This window comes from Pagrus pagrus (assembly GCF_965226575.1).
Source record: "Pagrus pagrus genome assembly, chromosome: 8".
Lineage (NCBI taxonomy): Eukaryota > Metazoa > Chordata > Actinopteri > Spariformes > Sparidae > Pagrus > Pagrus pagrus.
In genome coordinates, this window is record NC_140192.1 from 28,707,560 (window position 1) to 28,728,249 (window position 20,690).

Below are 20,690 nucleotides of genomic sequence, written 5' to 3' on the forward strand. Positions count from 1 at the left end.
CAACAGTCAGCTGCCTGGCAGCAGTATGGTTACTGTAGGTGGGAGGTAATGACAAGGAAGAACAGTGTGTGGAATAAAAAAATTTTTGCGGTTCGACAGCATATATTTTGATACTACTAAAAAACTGCATTGAGTATCTGACAAGGTGTGCACTGCTCAATGGTCAATCGATTAACAATTATTAATTCTAATTAATTTTCAAGCTTTAGTATTGTGTAGTATTGTTAATAAATGGCTTATGAAACCTTTCATTGTTTAACAATGAAAAAACTGTTTTACCAAATATTATAATATAAAATATTACATCATTAGGGACATGGCAATGATACACAGGTCATACCAATTTTCCAAGCTCCTGAAATGCATCTGTCGAAGACTAAGACGTCAGTTGTGTACAAGTGTAAAACGACTAACAAATAATATTGATAATTACAATCAATCAATCAATCAATCAATCAATCAATCACTGAGACACTTAACATTGGTTTATCCTTATCCCAATTGTTCACCTATTTGTATTTATGTCAAGTTTTTATTACATCAATGTTCATGTTGATATTCACCAATATCAAAGGAGTAAATGTAGAATCAAGTACAAAGAGCACACAACAACATAATACACATACTGTATACCACCATACACACTGAGGATCAGTGTGTTTACACTGGCAAAAGTATACAATGCTATTTGTTGATATATTACATACATTTGACGAACCAAGAATATAGTGTATATACAGACTGACAGAACTTCGGCTATACTATAGTGTCATTGAGCTTCAGAGTTGTGTGTTTCCTTGTAAAACTTAAATGCAAAGCTGTGTGCGACTTAAATTCACAAAGCTGAACCTGTTTCAACTTTCTGCAACAGGATTCGTGCAACAGCCAATAAAAAATACTGACATCATGGCACATAACATTCAGTGTTGTACTACAGTCATCTGATATTGATCTTTTAAGTTACACAAAAGTTCCATATTCACTGGCCATATTTAGAGAAACATATCAGTATATCATGAGTGACAATAAGATCATAGTTTCAGTAACCCTGCATATAATATGCATGTTGTGTGTGGAAAGTTTTATGTAACGGTAAATATGCAAAGTAGCCTGTTGATACAGATACAGTTACACACACCTTAGGCTGCCTTTTGCATCTTCTGTGCAGTTTCAGGCAGGCTATATATTAAATATATATATAACGCAACAAACTCATCCAGTTTCCATTTCCAATGATGATACATCCTGAACATGCAGATGATGATCCTGTTCATTTCAATCAGTCCAATGGCTTTCATTGCAAAAAAAACCAAACAACTTAATATGTTGACTGACACCATTAACATTTGAGGGATGGTTTCATCAAAATCAGAAATCATGTCCATGTTCCAAATCATTGTATCTTGCAATACAGACAGTTTTGGTTTTATTTGGCCAGGTTTTGAGTCACTGACATGTGTGCAATACAATAAGGGTGATTGAAATTCCCAAATTAATGTTGTTCCAAAATTAATCAACATTAACATTAATTCAACATACTACCCCGTTATGTTCTTCCAATTTACTTTGAGGTTTTTATGATTGTATAGGCAAACTTCAACCTAGCAGCTGAAACATTTATAGCTAGGGTTGGTAAGTTATCCTAGAGGTGGGTTTTTTTTGCTATTTTTGTATGAAATCTCTTAACATCCCAACAGCAATCGATAAGTGAAATACTCTGACACATAAAAGTTTTTAAATAAAGAATGATGCTGTGATGTAGTGGAATCTGAATGATTTTGCACTTAAATTGACCCACTTCAAAGGAATACACAGAAGAACGACTGGGTCTAAATTAAAATACTTATTAACTGAGTAAATACTAACATAATGACTTAGGTTAAATGATTATCAGATATGAATATTTACCGTATACGATCAGTCAGAATTATGATAGTGAATTGACTGATGAAATGGGGAATGGTGGAGGAAATAATCTGTTCAATATGCATTTTAATAACTACTACTGAAGGAAGATGCGAAATTTGGAGGTTGAATTACTGGGCGGAACAGGCAACCTTATATGGCAATGCTAGGGGTGTTTATTATGCTCATGATCAAGTCTCATGAATATGCCCTTCCTCATGAATGGCTGATATTAGGTTGAAATGAGGTATTTACAACAATGTCCAGTCAAGAAATATTGGTGAATCTGACTTGGAACACTAGAAGGAATTAGGGTAACAATCTGAAAATGTTCTTGCATGAGGCCCAATGAACCTATTACTCTGGATAAACCACAGAACACACTGTCAACAGAGGCCTATCCAGAGTGATCGATATATTGTCACTCGAGCCAATGGAGAAGTATCATGTTTCAATGCACCACAAATGGAACTCTTTACCTAGAGATGGATTTCTTAAAACCTGGGCAAATAAAACCAAAACTATCTGTATGAATTTGTTAAAATCAAATCTTTAACCTCTAGCTTGTGATGTTCATTGCACTCCAGGTGTTTTTGTACCAATATTACAGTAATTATCTTTGGTCTACGCACCTGTTTTCATCTTATTTTACATTAGTCATTAATTCTCTTCATTTCCTTATACCATAAAAATATAATACAAACTGTATGGGCATGTTACTGTAGATTGTCAGCATTAAAGTGTGTTAAAACTAGGACATGTTGCCTCAGTCAGTCTAAATATGATGTGTCTAGTTGCTTGATGTCATGGGTGTAGAAATTTCTATCTTTACCCGTGATGATTTCTTCCTCTTTGATTGTTGAACACTTGTGTGAAATGGCAGCTAGTAAAGTACTAGTACATTTTTTTTAATTGTTGACAGTTATAGTCAGGGATATTTGTCACTTTCTTCAGGAATGATGGTTAGTGATACATCCTTATCCTTTCGTTTCACCACCACTGAAAGTGGGATGCCGCTCTGGATGGCTTCGCCAGCTTCCTGCACGGTGTGGATGGGCTGCCCGTTGATGGTGACGATGATGTCATGATCAATCATGCCTGCACTGTGGAAAAAACAATGGCATATATCACTCACATATAAAACCTTACTTAAACACATCTACCTCAGCTGGGTAGATCTCACACCCTCAGGTAAACAACAGTAGCCATGTTTTAATAACATGTCAAGCAAATTTTAATTGAACTTTTGAAAGTTTGCAAAAAAAAAGAAAATGCATTTCCAGAAACTGTTTTGAGCGAATGAACTAGGCTACGTAAAGTGTAATTTTGTTATAGGATGATGCGGTGTAGCCTATGTGGCTACTTCACGCATGGATGTGGAAGTAAACACGGGCTAGAGGTAAACAAACCAGAAGACAACATAGAGAGAGGTCTTAAGAAATTATTTTCGATAGGGCAAGTTGTAATTGTTCTTGCATGTCAGCTAGCATTGGCCATGTTGCATGCTGTCCGGAGACCACGAAGGAGATGACAGCTGATCAGTCATGTGAGTTGAATGTTTGCTACATCAGAGTTTATTCGGCAAATCTGTTTCCATCTGATTCGCAAAAGACAAAAACCACCTCAAGCAAGCATGCAACCTTTTTCTTGAATTAGAGGAAGTTTTTTAAATTTTTTAATTTTACCGTTTCCATAAAATTTCTAATGTAATTTTCTTGAAAATGCGCATGAAAGTGCTTTATGGAAACATGGCTAATGACCATATAGACAAGTCTTTTCCTGTATTAGATTAAAGACTACATTTTGGTTTCATCAGACAATAGTGAGGGCTGCAAGGAGTAGTATGGCGGACAATACAGCATTGTCATGGTAAATCGACTTCCTCTGCTGTACTAGTTATATGGTAGAGTACTGCTGTATGCTGTTTAAAGCTGCAGGCTTCAATGTCACGGGAGGCGATGTTGGACTATTGAGAATAGAGAGATCTAAAGAGTCAGAGAGAGAGAAATCCTGTCTTCACCAAGAGAAAGATGTACTAGTTTTGCCTGTGGGAAGCACAAGTTTAATGAGCAACTTACACAGATGGGGAAAAAAGAAATATTTAATCCTTTAAAAATGTAACATCTTTTATGCAGGAGCATTTTAGGTTGACCTTGGAGAACAATATTGACATATACGTGTGTCAGTTACAGATGGACTCCTGTTTTATAAGGCTTATAGTGACACTGAAATGTTTTGGACTGAAGCCACAGAAAAAAGACATTTGAAAACCTGTATAGATAAATATTTGTGCCAGGATGGGAAAGTCTCTGTGACAATATATGCAACATAGACTACTAAACTCCAGTGTAAAAACTGATGATATTAAAGCTGCACTAGTCAATATTTTTATATTGACAATGTATCAAATGAATAACATGAAAACCATTGCTCTTATGATGTGTTCCTACGGAAAACACTTGCAGCAACACGTGTGGCAGTAACGTGAATAAAAACAAATAATCCTGAGATCATACTCACGTGAGTAACACAAGGTGGAAATCGTGTTTGGTGTGTCTACACTATTTGTGATGGACCCACACAGAATTATCACCCAACTCCTTCTCTGTTCTTATATCTACAGAGCAGTTTAGCATCTCTTAGCTCACTTAACATAGTATTCCAGCCCAAAAAAATCCACTTTTACTCATATCTTTTCAAGTCACAGCAAGCAGCTGTTTCCAGCTAGAAACCCACTGTCCTACTTGGTGAAGGAAAGGTGGAGAGACTGTAGAGTAATAAATTAATTAAGGTGATGGGACTTCGATAGTCAGCCAGTATAAGAAAAGCCAATCATCATCCAGTATAGACAACAAACATGTGGTGTTATATTTTGCCCCTCTTACTAAATAACAAGTTGTAATTGGATGGGATTTAGCACTCCATAGCGTAGGAGATTGACTCTTACCTGGATGCAGCTGTTCCAGGTATTACCTCATAAACGTAAACCCCTGAGCTCACATCTGGAAATTCAGCCATACGCTCCTTGAGATCTTGGATCAAACTGGAAAAGGGGCGATAGAGAATGAGAGAAACATAGAAACATACAACACAGTCTGTATCACATATATTTCAACTGAACAAATCAAATTGGATCAAAATTTTGTTAAGAAAGAAACATGCAGCCTTAAGAACGGCAGGAACGCTCTTTTTCTTTGGAAAATATCTAGAGAATTCCAATTACCAGTTCACAACTCTGATGTTTCATTTTAGAGATTGATTCAATTAAATTTATATAACACCAATTCACAGAAGAGGTTATCTCATGACACTTCAAATGGAGCTGGTCTCAACCATACAAGGGCACATTGCATGACTATCATCATCAGAAATGTATCAATGTAAAACATATTCCACGCAAATAATAGGCCCTTATTGTCAAATGTTAGTATGCTTTAATGCTAAAATATGATGGTAAACATAGTAATCATCATACCAGCAAGGATGTTAGCATTCTGACGCTAGCACGTAGCCTGAAGCACTGCATGGCACCCTACTTTGTCCCAGTGGCCACTTGCAATACTACAGCAACAAAAATCATTTTTTCCACAGACAATCAATATAAAAGAGAGATCAATAAAAATGTTGATGGGACTCCTCCAACTACAGATAGAGGAAATTATAATAATTATTATTAATGGGTTGATAGCCGTTAGTAACCATTAGTCAGCTGAATGTCTACCTATGCGGTCATGAATTCTGTCTGCCAGGGTGAAAGCATCATCCAAACCAGGGTTCAAGTCATAATATGAGCTTTGTGGGGTCTTTATGATAAGTAACCCTAACCAAAGTTAGTATGGAAATAGGTAAATAAGATAATAGCGCATACAATGGCTGACATTAAATAAGTCGTGCTCAACTATATGAAAATATAGGGCTACACCTACATCATTAGAATAAACAGACATGTGTTTTACACAAAGAAAACATTCCCAAATAGTAGGCCCAGTTAAGAATGTGTTGTAGACAGCTTCTTACAACCTTTATACAGTTTCTCCTAACTCAACAAGTTTCAAAATTGAGTGTTTTTTTAAAGGAGTCCGGCTAAGAAGTAACAGGTATTACAGCAATGCTGCGAAGAAACTCATGCTTTATACGAGGAAAGAAACATCTTAATATATTGTACAAAATGCCAAATTTACAAGAAGGCACCAATGAGTTATAATTTGCCATAGCTGTTTCACTAAGTTGCTTAAGTTTCTACTCTTGATGCAACAACTCTTAAAATCACTCGATTTGTAAGGGAGTCTAGGATATTGCTGTTACTGCTGACAGTGACATTCATATATATATATACAGTATATATAGTGCTGGCTCAGTATTCAAGAATGTTTATATGAGTACAAGAAAATAAAGCAATTGTTCACTCTGTTCTTAAATTGCTAAAGAGTACCATTAAAGTAGCGGATTAATGAGCAGTACCAGTAAAATTTTAAGGATACCCATCCCTACTGAGGGGTGGGTTCAGGATCGAGTAGTGCACATGTGAAAAACTGGAAGCTACAAAACTTTTTTGGTTCACATGCTCATGAGCAGTTTCCACTGAAATGAGTGGTTGGCAAGTTGGATTCTGATATCCAGTTTGGCCAGAGACTTGTGGATGCAATGGATGAATTATTCTGATGTTTACTTACAATGGTGTGAGCTGCAGCATCCGTACACCTATGTATTTCTTTGTTTTTGCTGTATTTCCTTAGGGCAAATGAATAAACAAATGATTAAATTAATTTTTTGAATGAATTAATGCGACCATAGTATTTCCTGGACACTGTGACTACATATGCAACACCAACATTAGATCCCACTCACCAGTGACTTTTCTGTTGTAGGAATCAGCAAGGAATTGCCGTATTCTGTCCACAGGGATGGCAAAAGAGATTCCAGCTGTCACTTTCAGAGTATTTATGCCTATAACATCTCCATCCTGTAAAACACACAATGGAAAGAGAGCCAGGAGATTGTGGTCTTAAGTGCTTCATTGATAACATAGCTTTGCTACTTGCAGAAACAAAACAGCAGCGAGAATATTATGCCTCTTTACCTTCCAATGCACATAAGAGTGCCTATAGAAAGTATTCACCCACTTTGATGTTTTTCCCTTTTATTGCTTTTATACATGGAATCATGGTCAATATAATTCGATAATAATTAAAAATATATCATGTAAAATAAGTGACTGCATAAGTATTCACCCTCTTCAAGTCAGTATTTAGTAGCTGCACCTTTGGCCTCAATCACAGCACTGAGTCTATGTGGATAGGTCTCAATCAGGCCTGCACATCTGGACACTGCAATTTTACTCCTCCCCACTCTCCCATAAAGCTTTGACTGGTGAAGAACACGGCAACAGTGGTTGTATGCAGAGTCTCTCCCATCTCAGCTGCTTCTTAATGATGGATTTCACTGAACTCTGGGGGATGTTCAGTGACTTGGAAAAGTTTTTGTATCCATCCCCTAGCCTTTTCACTGAGTTGCTTGGAGTGATCTTTTGTCCTCATGGTGTAATTGTAACCAGGGACCAGTGACTGGATCTTCAGACACAGGTGTCTTTATACTACAATCACTACTACTAGCACCAATTGGCTGGACCTCTGTTGAATTAGGTCAGTAACTTTAATGGGGATGAAAATATAGGCAATCACTTATTTTACATTATATATTTTTACTTTACTGACTGAGTTAACCAAGTTTTTTTTTTTTTTTTTATTTGTCAAAAAAGCCAAATTATATTGACCATGATTCCATTTATAAAAACAATAAAAGGGGAAAACATCCAAGGGGTGGATACTATTTAAAGGCACTGTTACTCATAGTCTATTAAATGTTCTTTTTTACCAACAACAAATACCATCAGTCTTGGTTGTTGTAGTCACTTTAACTTTGATAAATTAATGTACCATCTGTATGATTTGTTTCAACAGGAACAATCCAAAAGCCCCCATAATCAGGTCTTGTCCAAAAATACTGTGAGGGAGGCTTAATCTTCAACCTCAGGGAGCTGACTGGAGATTTTAGTAAATAAAACAAAATCATGACCGCAGTCCTCAGCATCATTAATAAAACAAGAAAGATTGTCTACATAACAGAAACCACAGCAGGTATTATCATGTAGTAGTAATACAATATAGCACTATAAATCCTCTTACCAAGTTGACAAGTGGTCCACCAGAGTTGCCGTACTGTGATTTAACAGAACAAAAACATTTCCTTACTCACTGTAAAGTAGAACCAAAACTGTATAGTTCAAATCAAATGCAGAACCAAGAAAGGCAGTGATTGTGTTTGTAATGTTTATTGTGCTCTCACTGACATTAATGATGGCGTCAGTTTGGATGTAGTCCATGTCAGAGTTCTCAAAGCCCAACTCCAGGCCGTTGCGCTGAGCTGTGCTGATGATCCCGGTGGTGACGGTGTTCTGTAGGGAGAAAGGGCTTCCCACTGCCACCACAAACTCACCAGGGCGCAGGTCTGATGACTGGCCGAGACGAAGAACAGGCAGGGGATTCTGCGGCAAGTTACAAAGAGAAATGATGAGCGACAGAGTGGGATAACGATCAATTTTATGAATGGAGTGGAGACACGTGGTGGGTGAAATAATGTCATGGTGTTGTTCCCGCTGGCCTTGGCATTGAAAGATTATTCAAGGTCAGCCGGCTAACTAGCCCCCCCAGACACGCTAACTATGGGTTAGTATAGATTCGGGACGTAACAATACCAAAAACTCACGGTATGATATCATCACAATAAAAAGTCCATGATATGATATTTATCATAATATTTAAAAAAACAAGAAAAGGATGACTTGAACAATGTCCAACATAATATTAATCTGCAAATTGCACTCAAAAAAAGTCATTTTACCTGACATATACTGCCAAACTGGCACTGATGGTTTGTTTTGTTTATACTTTTTTGACTGTTACCAGCATAATTCATGCTGATTCATATGAAAGTATGAATAGAATTTGTCTAGAAAAGGACATGTATGGGTTTTGTAAGTGCCAGGTTTTGACAAACAAGGATAAATACTACTAACTAAATCAGTACTACTACTACTTTCTCCCAAGGTTAATTTCCATCATTTATATTATTTTTGCCTGCAGCTCCACCTCCACCTGAGAAATGATTGTGGAACTTGAATTTTAATCATGTTTTGTTTTTCTTGGAGGTTTTTCTCTGAACAATTTTGTCAACATTATTTGTAGGTCAAAATCAAAATGTTTGAAAGTTTTCAAGCTGAATTTGAGTGAGAAACATGTCTTTTTTTCTTACTAAACTAAACCAAGCCTGAGCTTGTCTCTGCCTGCCTCTTCTTATTCCAGGCTGAGGCCACTTATCTCTGAGGCAAATGCACATCCGCCGTATGAGAAAATTGCATTTTAGGAGCTCCTTCCAGAGAAAAGCATGGTATTGTAAAGCTGTCACCACTCCCTTGTTGTTGTAAAACAAGTTCATTCACCTTTAGGGCAGTCAAATACAGTGATGGTAGTTTACTGTTGATCTTGAGGTATTCTTGTATTCAGATGTCGTAAGTACAGCCTCCCTCTGCCATGCTAAGCAGCTGGCTGTGTAAGAGCATGTCTGAGCAGTGACATGTTTTTATTCAGAACTGCGCTTGCAAATTTACAAAAAATAGCTGAGCCTTTAATTTAAAATGCAATACCACCCCAGAGAAAGTCAGACAACAAATTGACCATGTTAGGGAACAGAGTCTAATTTTGGTGTACAAAAGCCCTCGCTGACTTTCTCTATGGAATATCTGCTTCCTTTATGAGGGAGCGGATATTATTATTTATACATTTTGATGTCAACCTCTGATGACAAGCTGCCAGGCCAAAGTAAAACACAAGGTAGACTTTAGTCTCAGGCCCCTGTGGAATTGAGGGGGAAATGTGGGCACTCACATCTGGTTCGATTTTGATGAGCGCCATGTCCATTTTCTGATCCATGTCCATGACTGTAGCGTCATACTGCGAACCACTCTTCAGCTCCACTTTTATCCGCTGTTTGTTGGTGAGTACGTGAGCGTTGGTGATGATCCAGCCATCCTCTGACACTATAAACCCAGAGCCACTTGACACAGAGAGCTCCTCATTGGAAAATGGCAGCCTGGCAAGGGAAAGGGCAAATGGGCAAATGCTGTTTTGTACTATTGAAGGTGTTATTTTCTTGCTTCAGTTATTTTTACCTTTGGAAAAGTTCCAGATGCACCACAGCCGGGACAATCTTATCCACCACGTCTGCAATGAAGTTGTACTTGAAGCGCATACTTCCTGGATGCTGTGTTCCTTTGAGGATACAGGATAAAAAGGATAGTAAATAGACGGGTTAGGCCACTCAGTTTCTCTAAAATGTGACAGATTACATCTGTCAAACTTTATTCAAAGTGTTTTTGACATACTAGCGGCGTAGCTCGATGGATGGCAATGTTGATTGGTTTTGATTCTTCTGTACAACTTTGTTGTAGTTGCCAAAATAAAATGTTGGCATTTGAGATTGCTGTAAACCATGGATATGTTCCAATTTGTACATTTCAACAATACATGTCATATCACATTCACACAAGATGTATATGAGCTTACTTCCATGTCTTCCATGTCTGGGCGCAAAGTAAGGAGCATGACACAAATTAAAACAATCAGGGTTCCATCTCCCATTCCCTTTAAGACCCAGGTGCACAATTGTGCTATACAAATAAACTTGCCTTGCCTTAATGCTGTGATGCAGCAGTGCTAACCACTGCGCTGCCATGCTGCCCACATAAAGATAAGTTGTGCAAGTTGTTACCCCAGTTTTTACTGTCTTTCTGAAAATATGTTTGTGAGTATGCATTATGATAATTAGAATGATAAAAAAACCCATAAAGTTCATTATAATTATCATGATGCATACTGACAAACATATTTACAGAGGACAGTAAAAGTAAGGGTAACAACTCGCACATCAATGTGTAATCATAGTGATGATTTTTTTTGAACTACAGATGTAATCCAGCTCTAAATAAAATTCACACTTTTATTATCCTTCTTTGCCAACTCAGAACATTATGCTAATCAGATTGTACATTTGGAAACCTGAGTGGAAAGTGGCGTAAGTCCATTTTTGTGTGTACACATGGTTTATACATTTGGCCCCTGAAGTATAAAATGTAATATTTGCCGCAGATGGTGATGCAGTTGCTCTGACGTTTACAGATTTTTGGTACATGTGCTCCGTCGCTGAGTAATTTATGAGAGGATGGCAAGGCTAATACTTTCTGAAAGTATTGTAAGTTCATTTTGCAGGGATATATTCTGTTATCATTTATGAAGAACATGTAATAGTTGTGCATGGTAACGCTATGAAGCAGCAGTGTGTACAGCCTGTTACTGTTACTGAGTAATGTGTCCTTTAAATAACAGGAAGAATGCTGCGCCTTTGACTTCAGACCAGCTTTTTGTTGGTCTATGGTGCTGTCGCTTTCTGCTGCCTCAATATAGCAGTGCGCCATCAGTATTCTTCGAGTTGTGTGGGAGGTAGGGGTGTAACAATATATGTATTTGTATTGAATTGTTCGGTACAGGACGTTCGGTTCGGTACAGGGCTGTGCACGGGTGAGTTTCCAGAACGGAAGTTGCGTGTGTTTATTTTCTGCCTGCAGCTATACGTGCAGCCCGTTTACATCATGGCTAACGCTAGCACGAAACCATAGCTTGAGGACCCTCCCTTGTCGCTTAAGGCTCCTGCTTGGGAACACTTCAGCTTCCTGGTTAAATATTGCAACCGAGAAAGACGAGTCCGGCACGGCGCAGTTCCGCCGAACAGTTGGAGAAACCAAAACCAAGGAATTCCCATGATAATTACATAATCACACACAACTGCAGTTATATGTGTTATAAACATAACAACACGAAGTGTTCCCGACTGAAGGATTAGAAGAAGAGCGCGTATTTGTCTCTTTTTTGAGGTTTTTGTGCTTGTATCAACGCAGAGTGTTTTATTTTGAAAACCAACTGGATGTATTGTTGTTGTTTCGTGTCAGACTTCCTGTCTGCTCTGTGCTAAATTCGGCTGAATTTCTGCGTTGTGCCGCGACACTTGAAACGGCACCACCCAAGTGTGAATATCACTGCTACAAGAAAAAAAAAAAAAAATGACCTTAGTGCAAACGCAGCTGACTTTGGCAATCAAGCAGCCTCTCCCTAGCAACTCAGCCCGTATGAACATCCCTCTCCTTTTATTTTCATATTTTGTATAATGTTACAATTAAGTGTTGGTTTACAAAAGTTCCGAATAAACAACAAGCAAATTTATGTTTTGCATTTTGTTCCCATACTGTACCGAAAATGAACTGTGATTTTTGTGTATTGTTACACCCCTAGTGGGAGGTGAATCTTGGCCAGGGTAAAACTCTGGGACAGCTGGGCAGAGGACACATTTTTAGTAGTGTGCCCTTACATCACTGAGTGTCTCCGCCTTTTAACACTATACACCCTCTGTAAGGGTGGCCAACTGCAGGATGATCAGCCCTCAGCTTGTGTCCTGTACTCAACTGCTTCCAAAATTCACCCTTAAGTGGTAGTTGGGGCCCAGCCCATTCCGCTTGAGTCAAATCCACTGGCTGGTTCATTCAGCCGCCTCTGAGACTGCTCTGATGGTGTTCCGCAGGGCCTGACCGTGGCTGAGATCTTTCAGCAGTCTGATGGTAGAGGATGCCACAAATGCTCTGCATCCAACTTCAACTGGATAGACTTTGGTGTTCCTGCTTGTTCTGCTGCTAGTTCTGCATAGCACAGCTTCTTACAGTCATAGGCCTCTTCAACCGAGTTCTCCCATGGGACTGTGACCTCCCCCGGCACCAAGACTAGTTACACCTCTGACAGGTCCCAAGAGTCTCCTTTCTGGGGAACCCGCCTAGCCAACAAGGTTCCTCCTTTAAAAACGCTGTCCACATGCAGTCTCCCTGACATCCAACTCCCTGGTCTTCTCTTCTTTGCCGCTGCCCATCTGCACATCTTTGCGATTGCCCATCTGCTCATCTTCTCATCTTCTCATCTTCACCACTGCCCATCTGCTCATCTTTGTCGCTGTTCAACATCTACTAGTGGTTACCAGTCAGCAGTCTCGCTGACATCTGCCAGTGGTTCTAAGTTGGCAGCTCGCCCGACTCTAGCTCCTGTCAACGTTATGGCTGGTCATCCCCCGGACTTGCCTCTTCCCCTCAGCCCAACCTCCAACCTCCAACCTGCTGGTTCCCTTGAGTTTGAGCCTTTTGTCCCTTATCCTGCCTGCCTCCTGAGTGTTTTGCATTTGGTTCCTCAACGCTCCCTGTTTTGCCTGGCTGCCTTACCCCCTTTGCTGTGTTTGACTGTTTGGACTGGAGACAGTAAACACTATTTTTGATTTAACCTGCCTTTAAGTCCATTGCCTACAAGATTTTACACAGATAGTGCAGGCCTTAGACCAATTCAGTGGTGTTCAGTTTGTCATGTACCCTTTCTTTTTTGTTAAATTTAAACTTATTAACGGGCTAAGAATTGGCAACATATTACAGAAACTACAGAGAGGTTAGACAGATTAATTTGCCCTCCAGTTGTTATTTTATGATCAAATTCCAGGCTGCATTTTCATAGCAAATGACTTACACCATGTCTTACTTTGCAGGCAAGTACGGGCACGTCATTGCTCTACTGGTTAATTTCACTGAAATCATGGACTGACCGCAAGCACAAACAACACTCTTCATAAAAACAAAGATCAGATAACAGAACAGTAAGTGATAAAACTGTCTGCCTTGCCACAACTATGCCTCACAGTTTACTACCTAAACTCTTGAATCGATATCAAAGGAGTTGAAGGCTTGAGTGGCTATGAAAAAATCAAAGATCAAACCTCAACAGTTTAAGTCTTGTAACAAGTTGGATTTCATTCAAAACGCAGCTATCTGTGTGTTTGTATCACTTCAAGAAAGTGCAATGTCTTCCCTGATGACAACTCAACGTGCTCTGTAAGCACAAGGTCGCTGTCCTGAAGCGACCACACTCACCAATGCCGTGTTTACACAGTTGCACAAATGAACTTGTTTCTGCAGAAACAGGCTTATATGCAAATGACAGTGAGTCTATTGCCAAGAGCAAGTGTGGGAGAACACCAACTATTTTTCCTGCCAACAAGCTCTACTAACAAATCAACCCCCTTGGCAGGAGAGCCAGTGACTCTATCCTCTCAATTACACTGTCAGATAAATACCACATATACTTGAAAGGTCTTCCTATGTGTCTCCCAAAAGTTCAAATCTGCTGATAGGATGCAATGCAGAACACACACTAGTTTGAACATGTCAACACATCACATCTCAGATGTGTTTAATTTTAAAGAAAAGTTATATGTTTTAAACCTATAATGGTCTTCCCAACCACAGAACAAGTTTTTAGTTGTGATATCTTGTTGGAAAATTTGTTCTATAACAGTGATTCCAAAAAAGTTGAGACAATATGTAAAACATAAGTCAAAACCGAGTGCAACCATTTATCAACAAACTGTGTTCTGTATTCAGAATAAGCATATATTTACTGAACATTTAACATATTGCCATAGCACCATTTTCAATTGAGTATTTGTCAAATAAAGATTAGCGGATTATCACATTGTGTTTTGTCTTTACACAGCGTATCAATGTTTTTGGACTCAGGGTTGTAATTAAAGATATCCTGTGCAGGCCCCTAGGAGAGCAATAATGTTTTTATGAGTGGGTCCTTATATAGGTGTCATTTTTCACATTTATACAGTCAGTTTATTCCACTGGTTGATAGTGGAAAAGTGTTAGCAGTCAAGAACAAAAGAGCAGACTTACAAATGCAGTTAAGTAGTAGAGTGTAAGCTTGCAAACATAGATGTAAACAATGCGTGATTTGATATTTAAAGATATTTACATTTAGGGCTTTTAGCAGAGGCTTTTGTCCAAAGCGACTTACAGTTATTCATACATTCATACACTGATGGCAGTGGCTGCCATGCAAGGTGCCGACCAGCACATCAGGAGCAGTTTGGGGTTCAGTATCTTGCTTGTTTGTGGTGGGGGTGATCAAATTGATCCAAACCAACATTACCATGTGAGCAGCATGGTAATGTTGGTTTGTTGGTTAGTTGGTCACCATTTAGTTTCAGACTTTGATCTCACCAGCTAATGGACAGATTGAGGTGACATTTGTGGTGCCCAGAGGATGAATCTACTGACTTCGGTGATCCTCACACCGGTATTTACATCCAGCTGTGAGCGACTGAGCGACACACAAACACAAGAGGGTTCTGCCTGCACTAGTGATTTGAAACTTTGAAACTCAAAGCAGGATGTAAATGCCGGTGTGTATCTATCACGAGTTCTCGTTGATCTTGTCTGGCGAGGCTTCCCTGTGTGAGCGGGTGTGAGGGAGACTTGCGTGCACGCGCGAGCGTGCCTCCAGGCAAATATAGTATAGTGACTGTTTAGGCTAGAAAAATGTACTAAATGACATCGTTTCAAGTAAACTCTGGATGTCGCCACTTCAGGACACTTGGATGGCAGCGGACGAGCAGTATGGAGGAGTATTACAAAGTTTTTGTGTAGTTTTATGGACCTTTTCGTCTCGGGCACCATTGATACTCGTTATATGGATTTTTGCTGCAGGAGGGTACCCCCGCAGGTCTCCAGCTGCACTTTGAGGAATAAGAAACTTCACCGGACTTCTCATCAGCATGAGGATGAGTTAATAATGACTGAATTTCGTTCTAGAGTGAACTTTTCCTTTAAGATTCCTTAAATTATTAAAACTGAGCAATTTTTTGTTAATTATTACGTTTTTTTGAAAACCTCTTTATTTTATTTTTTTATCCACAAGGTTTTTGCGGTAAAATCAAGGAATTGAGAATGCTTTGACCCCAGCTCTTTTTGACAGATACCGAGATACATGATTAAAACCTGAATGTATTTAATTACAGCACACATTGTTATTTAAACCTTTAACAAAGATGAACACGCCATGGCTTTTAATGCCCACATCTAACAAGCTGTTGACAAGGTTTCGGAATACTTAAAATTAATACATTATCCTGTGTGTGAACTCAAAATATCTCAGTATAATAGCTGTACAATAGTATACAAGTGGTTTCTCTATAATGTTATGGTCTACATTAGTGGTGGTTGTTTACTTTCTCTTTCTCACACACACACACACACACACACACACACACACACACACACACACACACACACACACACATATATTTCATATCAGGCAAAAAGAGTAGCTGTAGATATGCCAACACCTTTGGCCTGTCTGTTTCCAGATCACCCTGGTTACTGAGCAGCAGTGATTGAAGGTGATGAAATGTACTAACAAACCTCTTGACATCTACACTGCAGTTTGGAAGTCACAATCTTCAGTTTAGTTTCTCTGTACTGCTAGCATGGGTTACATGGATTTAAGTTTTTATTCTTCACTGTTAGAGAGTTGTTTCAGCGCAATAACTTACCCAAAGATTGAGTTTGTTTGCCCTCTGCCCCAATACAGTGGAAGTTCATTGAATGTTTTATCTGTGGTAGTCACAGCATTAAAAATATATGGAGAAAAAAAGTCATCTCTGAACACAGGCAGAGCAGCCATAGCAGGTGACTCATGGAGTTTCCTGTTCCTGATTTCCTGAAGTAACTGCTAACAGTAGCTAAATGTACCAGGCTCCAAGTGAACATGGGACCGAAGACAAACTCCAAGACCAAATGCGGCCAGTTTGACCACAGTTAATCCAGTACCGAGGTGGTTTATGCAGTGTAGCTGCTAATGTTTGCAAGTCCTAATAGCTGACTAACATTACTGTAGGTCCTGGGTTTCCAGGAGCCAAACCCGGCAGGAAAACCACCTTGAATTCCCTGTCGTCAAATTTGTCGGTCTCGGATTCTATGTTAGGTCCCACTTGGGCCGTGTTGGGCCAGCCCTGTCATCACTTAATAGGCTGTCTACATTGGAATCACAGTGATCTGACAGAGTCTTATTTTGACATTAAGTTGCAGAAGAAAGTGACATAAAAATGTGGTCTATTCTGGGCTGAGACGCATCCTCCATCCAAATTCATGAAATCCATTCAGTGTAATCCTGCTGACAAACCAACCAACAATCAAATGGACAGGAGTGTTAACATAACCTCCTTGGCCAGGTAGAAATCTTAATTAAGTAATCATTAGATGATTAGAAACAACATCGGCATGTGTTGACTGTTTAACAGTCTTCCTCACTCACTTGCTCATGTTATTTGTCATGTTTGTCATTTTTGATGATTGTATTAGTGAGGACATCTCTACTTTCAGGGCTCTATCTTAGAGAGTGGTGAGAGTTACTGCTAGTTTCAGACTGACGCAGTTGTCATTTTCATGCCCAGCACCCGCGTTGTGTAAATAGCAAATGTAGCTACTTGCTCCCACCTGTGCGCCCCTGGACGTGTTGGTGTTAAAATGAGGTGTAGGCGCACTGACGGCAGAACAAGAAGCTGGTCTGAAGTCAAAGGTGCAGTCTGCTTCCTGCTATTTAAAGAGTGCATTATTCAGACAGTAAGATGCACCTACACAAAGGCGGCTTCACACCTTTCATACACTCAGATTTTATGATTAGAGAGGCTGCTTTCAGTTATTTTAAACATTTCTATGAACGCAGTAATGTACTGCAACAAATATTGTGGCACATTTAAAAACTAAAAGCTGGAGAGGAAACTCTCTAGAGAAAACAGAATTAAACTTTTAGCTTCAGAAATAAATGTGTTTAGACAGGATCTCATGATTTATCAGGACAGCTGCTTCACTCCAAACTGTGTAGAAGAACACAGAACATTAATTAACATGAAATTCTAACAGATCCTGTTGGTGAGTTGGGAGTTTCAAATAAGTTGATCAGCTGTTCCTCATGTGCAAATGCGCAGGTTCATAGAGATACACATATGGTTTCTACTGCTGGAGGATCGCTGCAGGTAATGTAATTAATATTTTCCTATTTTCTGACATATTTCACCCTGTCATCCCACCTGTTATTGATCAGGATGAATTTTTATGACCCGTCCCACCTGATCCAAGGACTGAGATCTGTGCACACACACAGGGATGCGCAGCAGTGCACCCCCTACTCCTTAGTTTAATATCAATGTATGTTTTCATATGCAGTCAAACAGAGTTGCTGATGGGACAGATGATTGTGAAACGTCGGGGCAGAGGGTCCAGCAGCCAATGTAAGCAATGTAATGGCAATAAAATACCACCATCAGCGACTGATTCCATAAACCTCACTTTCACTATGCGTTTTTGTCTGCCACCGGGCACGAAATCTCCCAGGAAAATGAAGGCTGACTGGTGATCCAGTCAGGCTGGCAGCCTGGCACCACTTTAATCTGCTTTATCATCTCCATTTTAAACTAAATGAATGCATAAACTCACGTTTTGTCCTGTGTTTTTGGTAATTGTTGTTCTGAGGAACAAGGAAGGGGAGGGGGCGGGCGGGGGTTGAGTTGTCTGTTTCATCTTCAAGATGTCTCATGTGTTTAATCCGTTCAAACCAGTGTAAAACAACACATGCTTAACTCTGGGCAGGAGCAGTGACTTTGACGTCCTGTTGTCACTGTGAGGTTGACAGGCCTTGTCTTTACAACTAGGAATGCAAATTTTAAGCAGTTTCGTTAATTGATAGTCTGCTGTCTTAACAATCGGTTAGCAGTTAACCATTAATAATGTATGAAATATGTTTGATTAGAAAACTCAATCTACATGATCATTGTTTAAAGCAAAATGAGTACAGGCTACATTAGGATTTAAAAGAGCTGATAAAGTTAACACGTTACTTGAATGATGCAGTAAATTACACAAATGTCTGCCTGTCTGTTGCTCGTCAACAACTGGCCCAACAAAATCCAACCCATATTGAGGCCACTAAATGGCTAATGTAATAATATCAGTATCTTTTAAATTACAAATTACTTGTATTTTCAATTAAGACATTTTCTCATACCAGTATTTTGTATTTTATTTTGAGTTTGTGTCAACCTTTTTTTACCGGTTATTTTCACAATCGTAAGTAACTGATTAACCATTAACATCCCTTTCTACAACACTCAAAATGTTTAACTATTCCTTTAAGACAAAGAAGCAAATCCACAATATAAACATGTTGCAAGTGCAAGTCATGCATTCAAAATTGCACTTGAAATACATGATTAGCAAAATGTACTGAGAGTATCAAAATTAATCTTCCTCATTATGCAGCAGAATGGAACCTGTTACAACATGTGTTATTATTTGATGATTATTATTGATGCATTCACATGTAAGCAGCATTTTAATGCTGTAGCTGGCCAAAAGGGAATTCATTTGATCCTATTTGTAGACATTTGGTTAGTTTGACCTGCAAAGTAGTAACTCACAGCTGATAAGTAGGCTATAGATGCAAAAGTATGAATAAAATAGAATCGAATAAAAGGATACAATACATTTATTTTAATTTATTATGAATTGAAAAAATAAAAATAAATTCAGTTTTTTCTTTCATTCAGATTTGCTCTTTTATTTTAATGTAATTGAATGAATGTACATTTTTGCTATAACAAAATTATTATCATTAATAATTGTATTTATTTATTCATTAGGCTATTTGTAGTAGCCAAGCAGAAACAGAAGTAACTGAAGTTAAATAATGACAGTAGTAATAGCATTCTAATTGTAAGGCCTACTTTCATAACGATCATCATCATTAGGCCTAATGTCAACTTGAATGATCTTTGGCAAGTGACGATTTTCTATTATATCTATATCTATATTGTCTATTCTATTAAAGAAAGAAAGCCAGACAGATATAAAGAAGGCAGTCACACCACTCACCTGAATCACACCAGCCCCTCTGGATGAAGATGACCGGGGGGATCTCACCGAGCTCCGCTCTCCTGTTCTCGGCTTTCAGGCGGCAGATGCTGGGGTAAGTCCTGCCGTCACTGCCACACACCGGGCCAGATGTGGCGCAGACACAGATGCTGCGGCGCCCACCGTGATCCTCCCGTACAGAGTCGCACCGCATCCCGTCACCACAGGGGATCTGGCCACAGTCTTCACCCTCCCCCGCCGCGCACACCACGCAGCAGCCGCATCTGTCCTTCACCTGCTCGGAGTAACAGGCCTGCGCGGGGAAAGGGCACTGAGAGGCATCGCAGACCTGCGGGCAAGTTTGTTTTGTCCTCAGCACACCTGCATGAACTGCGGAGGTGAGGAGAGTGAAGTAAACCACAAACTCCATTATGACATAAAATCGATTTACAACAGTCTTCATCTCCTTGTCGACTCTGCAGGTGTAACTACAACGTCCTGATACTTGTGTCCATACCGATGAAGTTCATTGTGGTACACAACACCACATATATTGCCGCTCTTTCATAGCCCGTGGGAATGGCTCAGGGCCAGTAATTATTTTCTAGTAGCAGCATGCTGATCCTGGTTGCTGCTCCACCATCATGTATGCTGTGTCATTATGAAACCTCTATGGAATGTAGCTTCCCAGTGGGTGACTAAATCCAACGTTGTGCCAAAAAGGCGCTTCATGGGGTCTCATACCCAAATGAGTTTGGGGCCACAGCTGGTGTTGTCATCTCATAAGAGGGCCACTTCAGCGTTCAAATACTAAAAGAAATGCAGTATTTCAAAAAATGTAGTTTTATTAACATAATAATACACAAATGCAAACAGTGGTTTGTATGTGTAATAAACTTAT

General features: G+C 39.2%; 1 protein-coding gene across 1 annotated transcript; it reads right to left on the minus strand.

Annotated features, from left to right (window-relative positions):
- Window positions 1-519: 519 nt before the first annotated feature.
- On the minus strand, window positions 520-20,367 carry htra4 (HtrA serine peptidase 4). The gene is made up of 10 exons (XM_084359497.1): window positions 20,307-20,367; window positions 19,811-20,179; window positions 10,133-10,232; window positions 9,849-10,053; window positions 8,255-8,449; window positions 8,091-8,123; window positions 6,754-6,868; window positions 6,579-6,636; window positions 4,853-4,948; window positions 520-3,008 (listed from the first exon to the last, which is right to left on the minus strand). Exons 1-10 carry the CDS (start codon window positions 20,317-20,319, stop codon window positions 2,834-2,836), a joined length of 1,359 nt encoding a protein of 452 aa, XP_084215623.1. The 5' UTR covers window positions 20,320-20,367; the 3' UTR covers window positions 520-2,833.
- Between the last annotated feature and the right edge of the window lie 323 nt (window positions 20,368-20,690).

What these genes read in the sequence shown, in the direction of transcription:
- htra4 (XM_084359497.1), bottom strand. An exon ending in GTGGACCACTTGTCAACTTG is followed by an intron (nt 6,869 to 8,090) that starts GTAAGAGGATTT and finishes TGTGTTTTACAG; the next exon opens with GATGGAGATGTTATAGGCAT. An exon ending in CTACAACAGAAAAGTCACTG is followed by an intron (nt 6,637 to 6,753) that starts GTGAGTGGGATC and finishes ATTTGCCCTAAG; the next exon opens with GAAATACAGCAAAAACAAAG.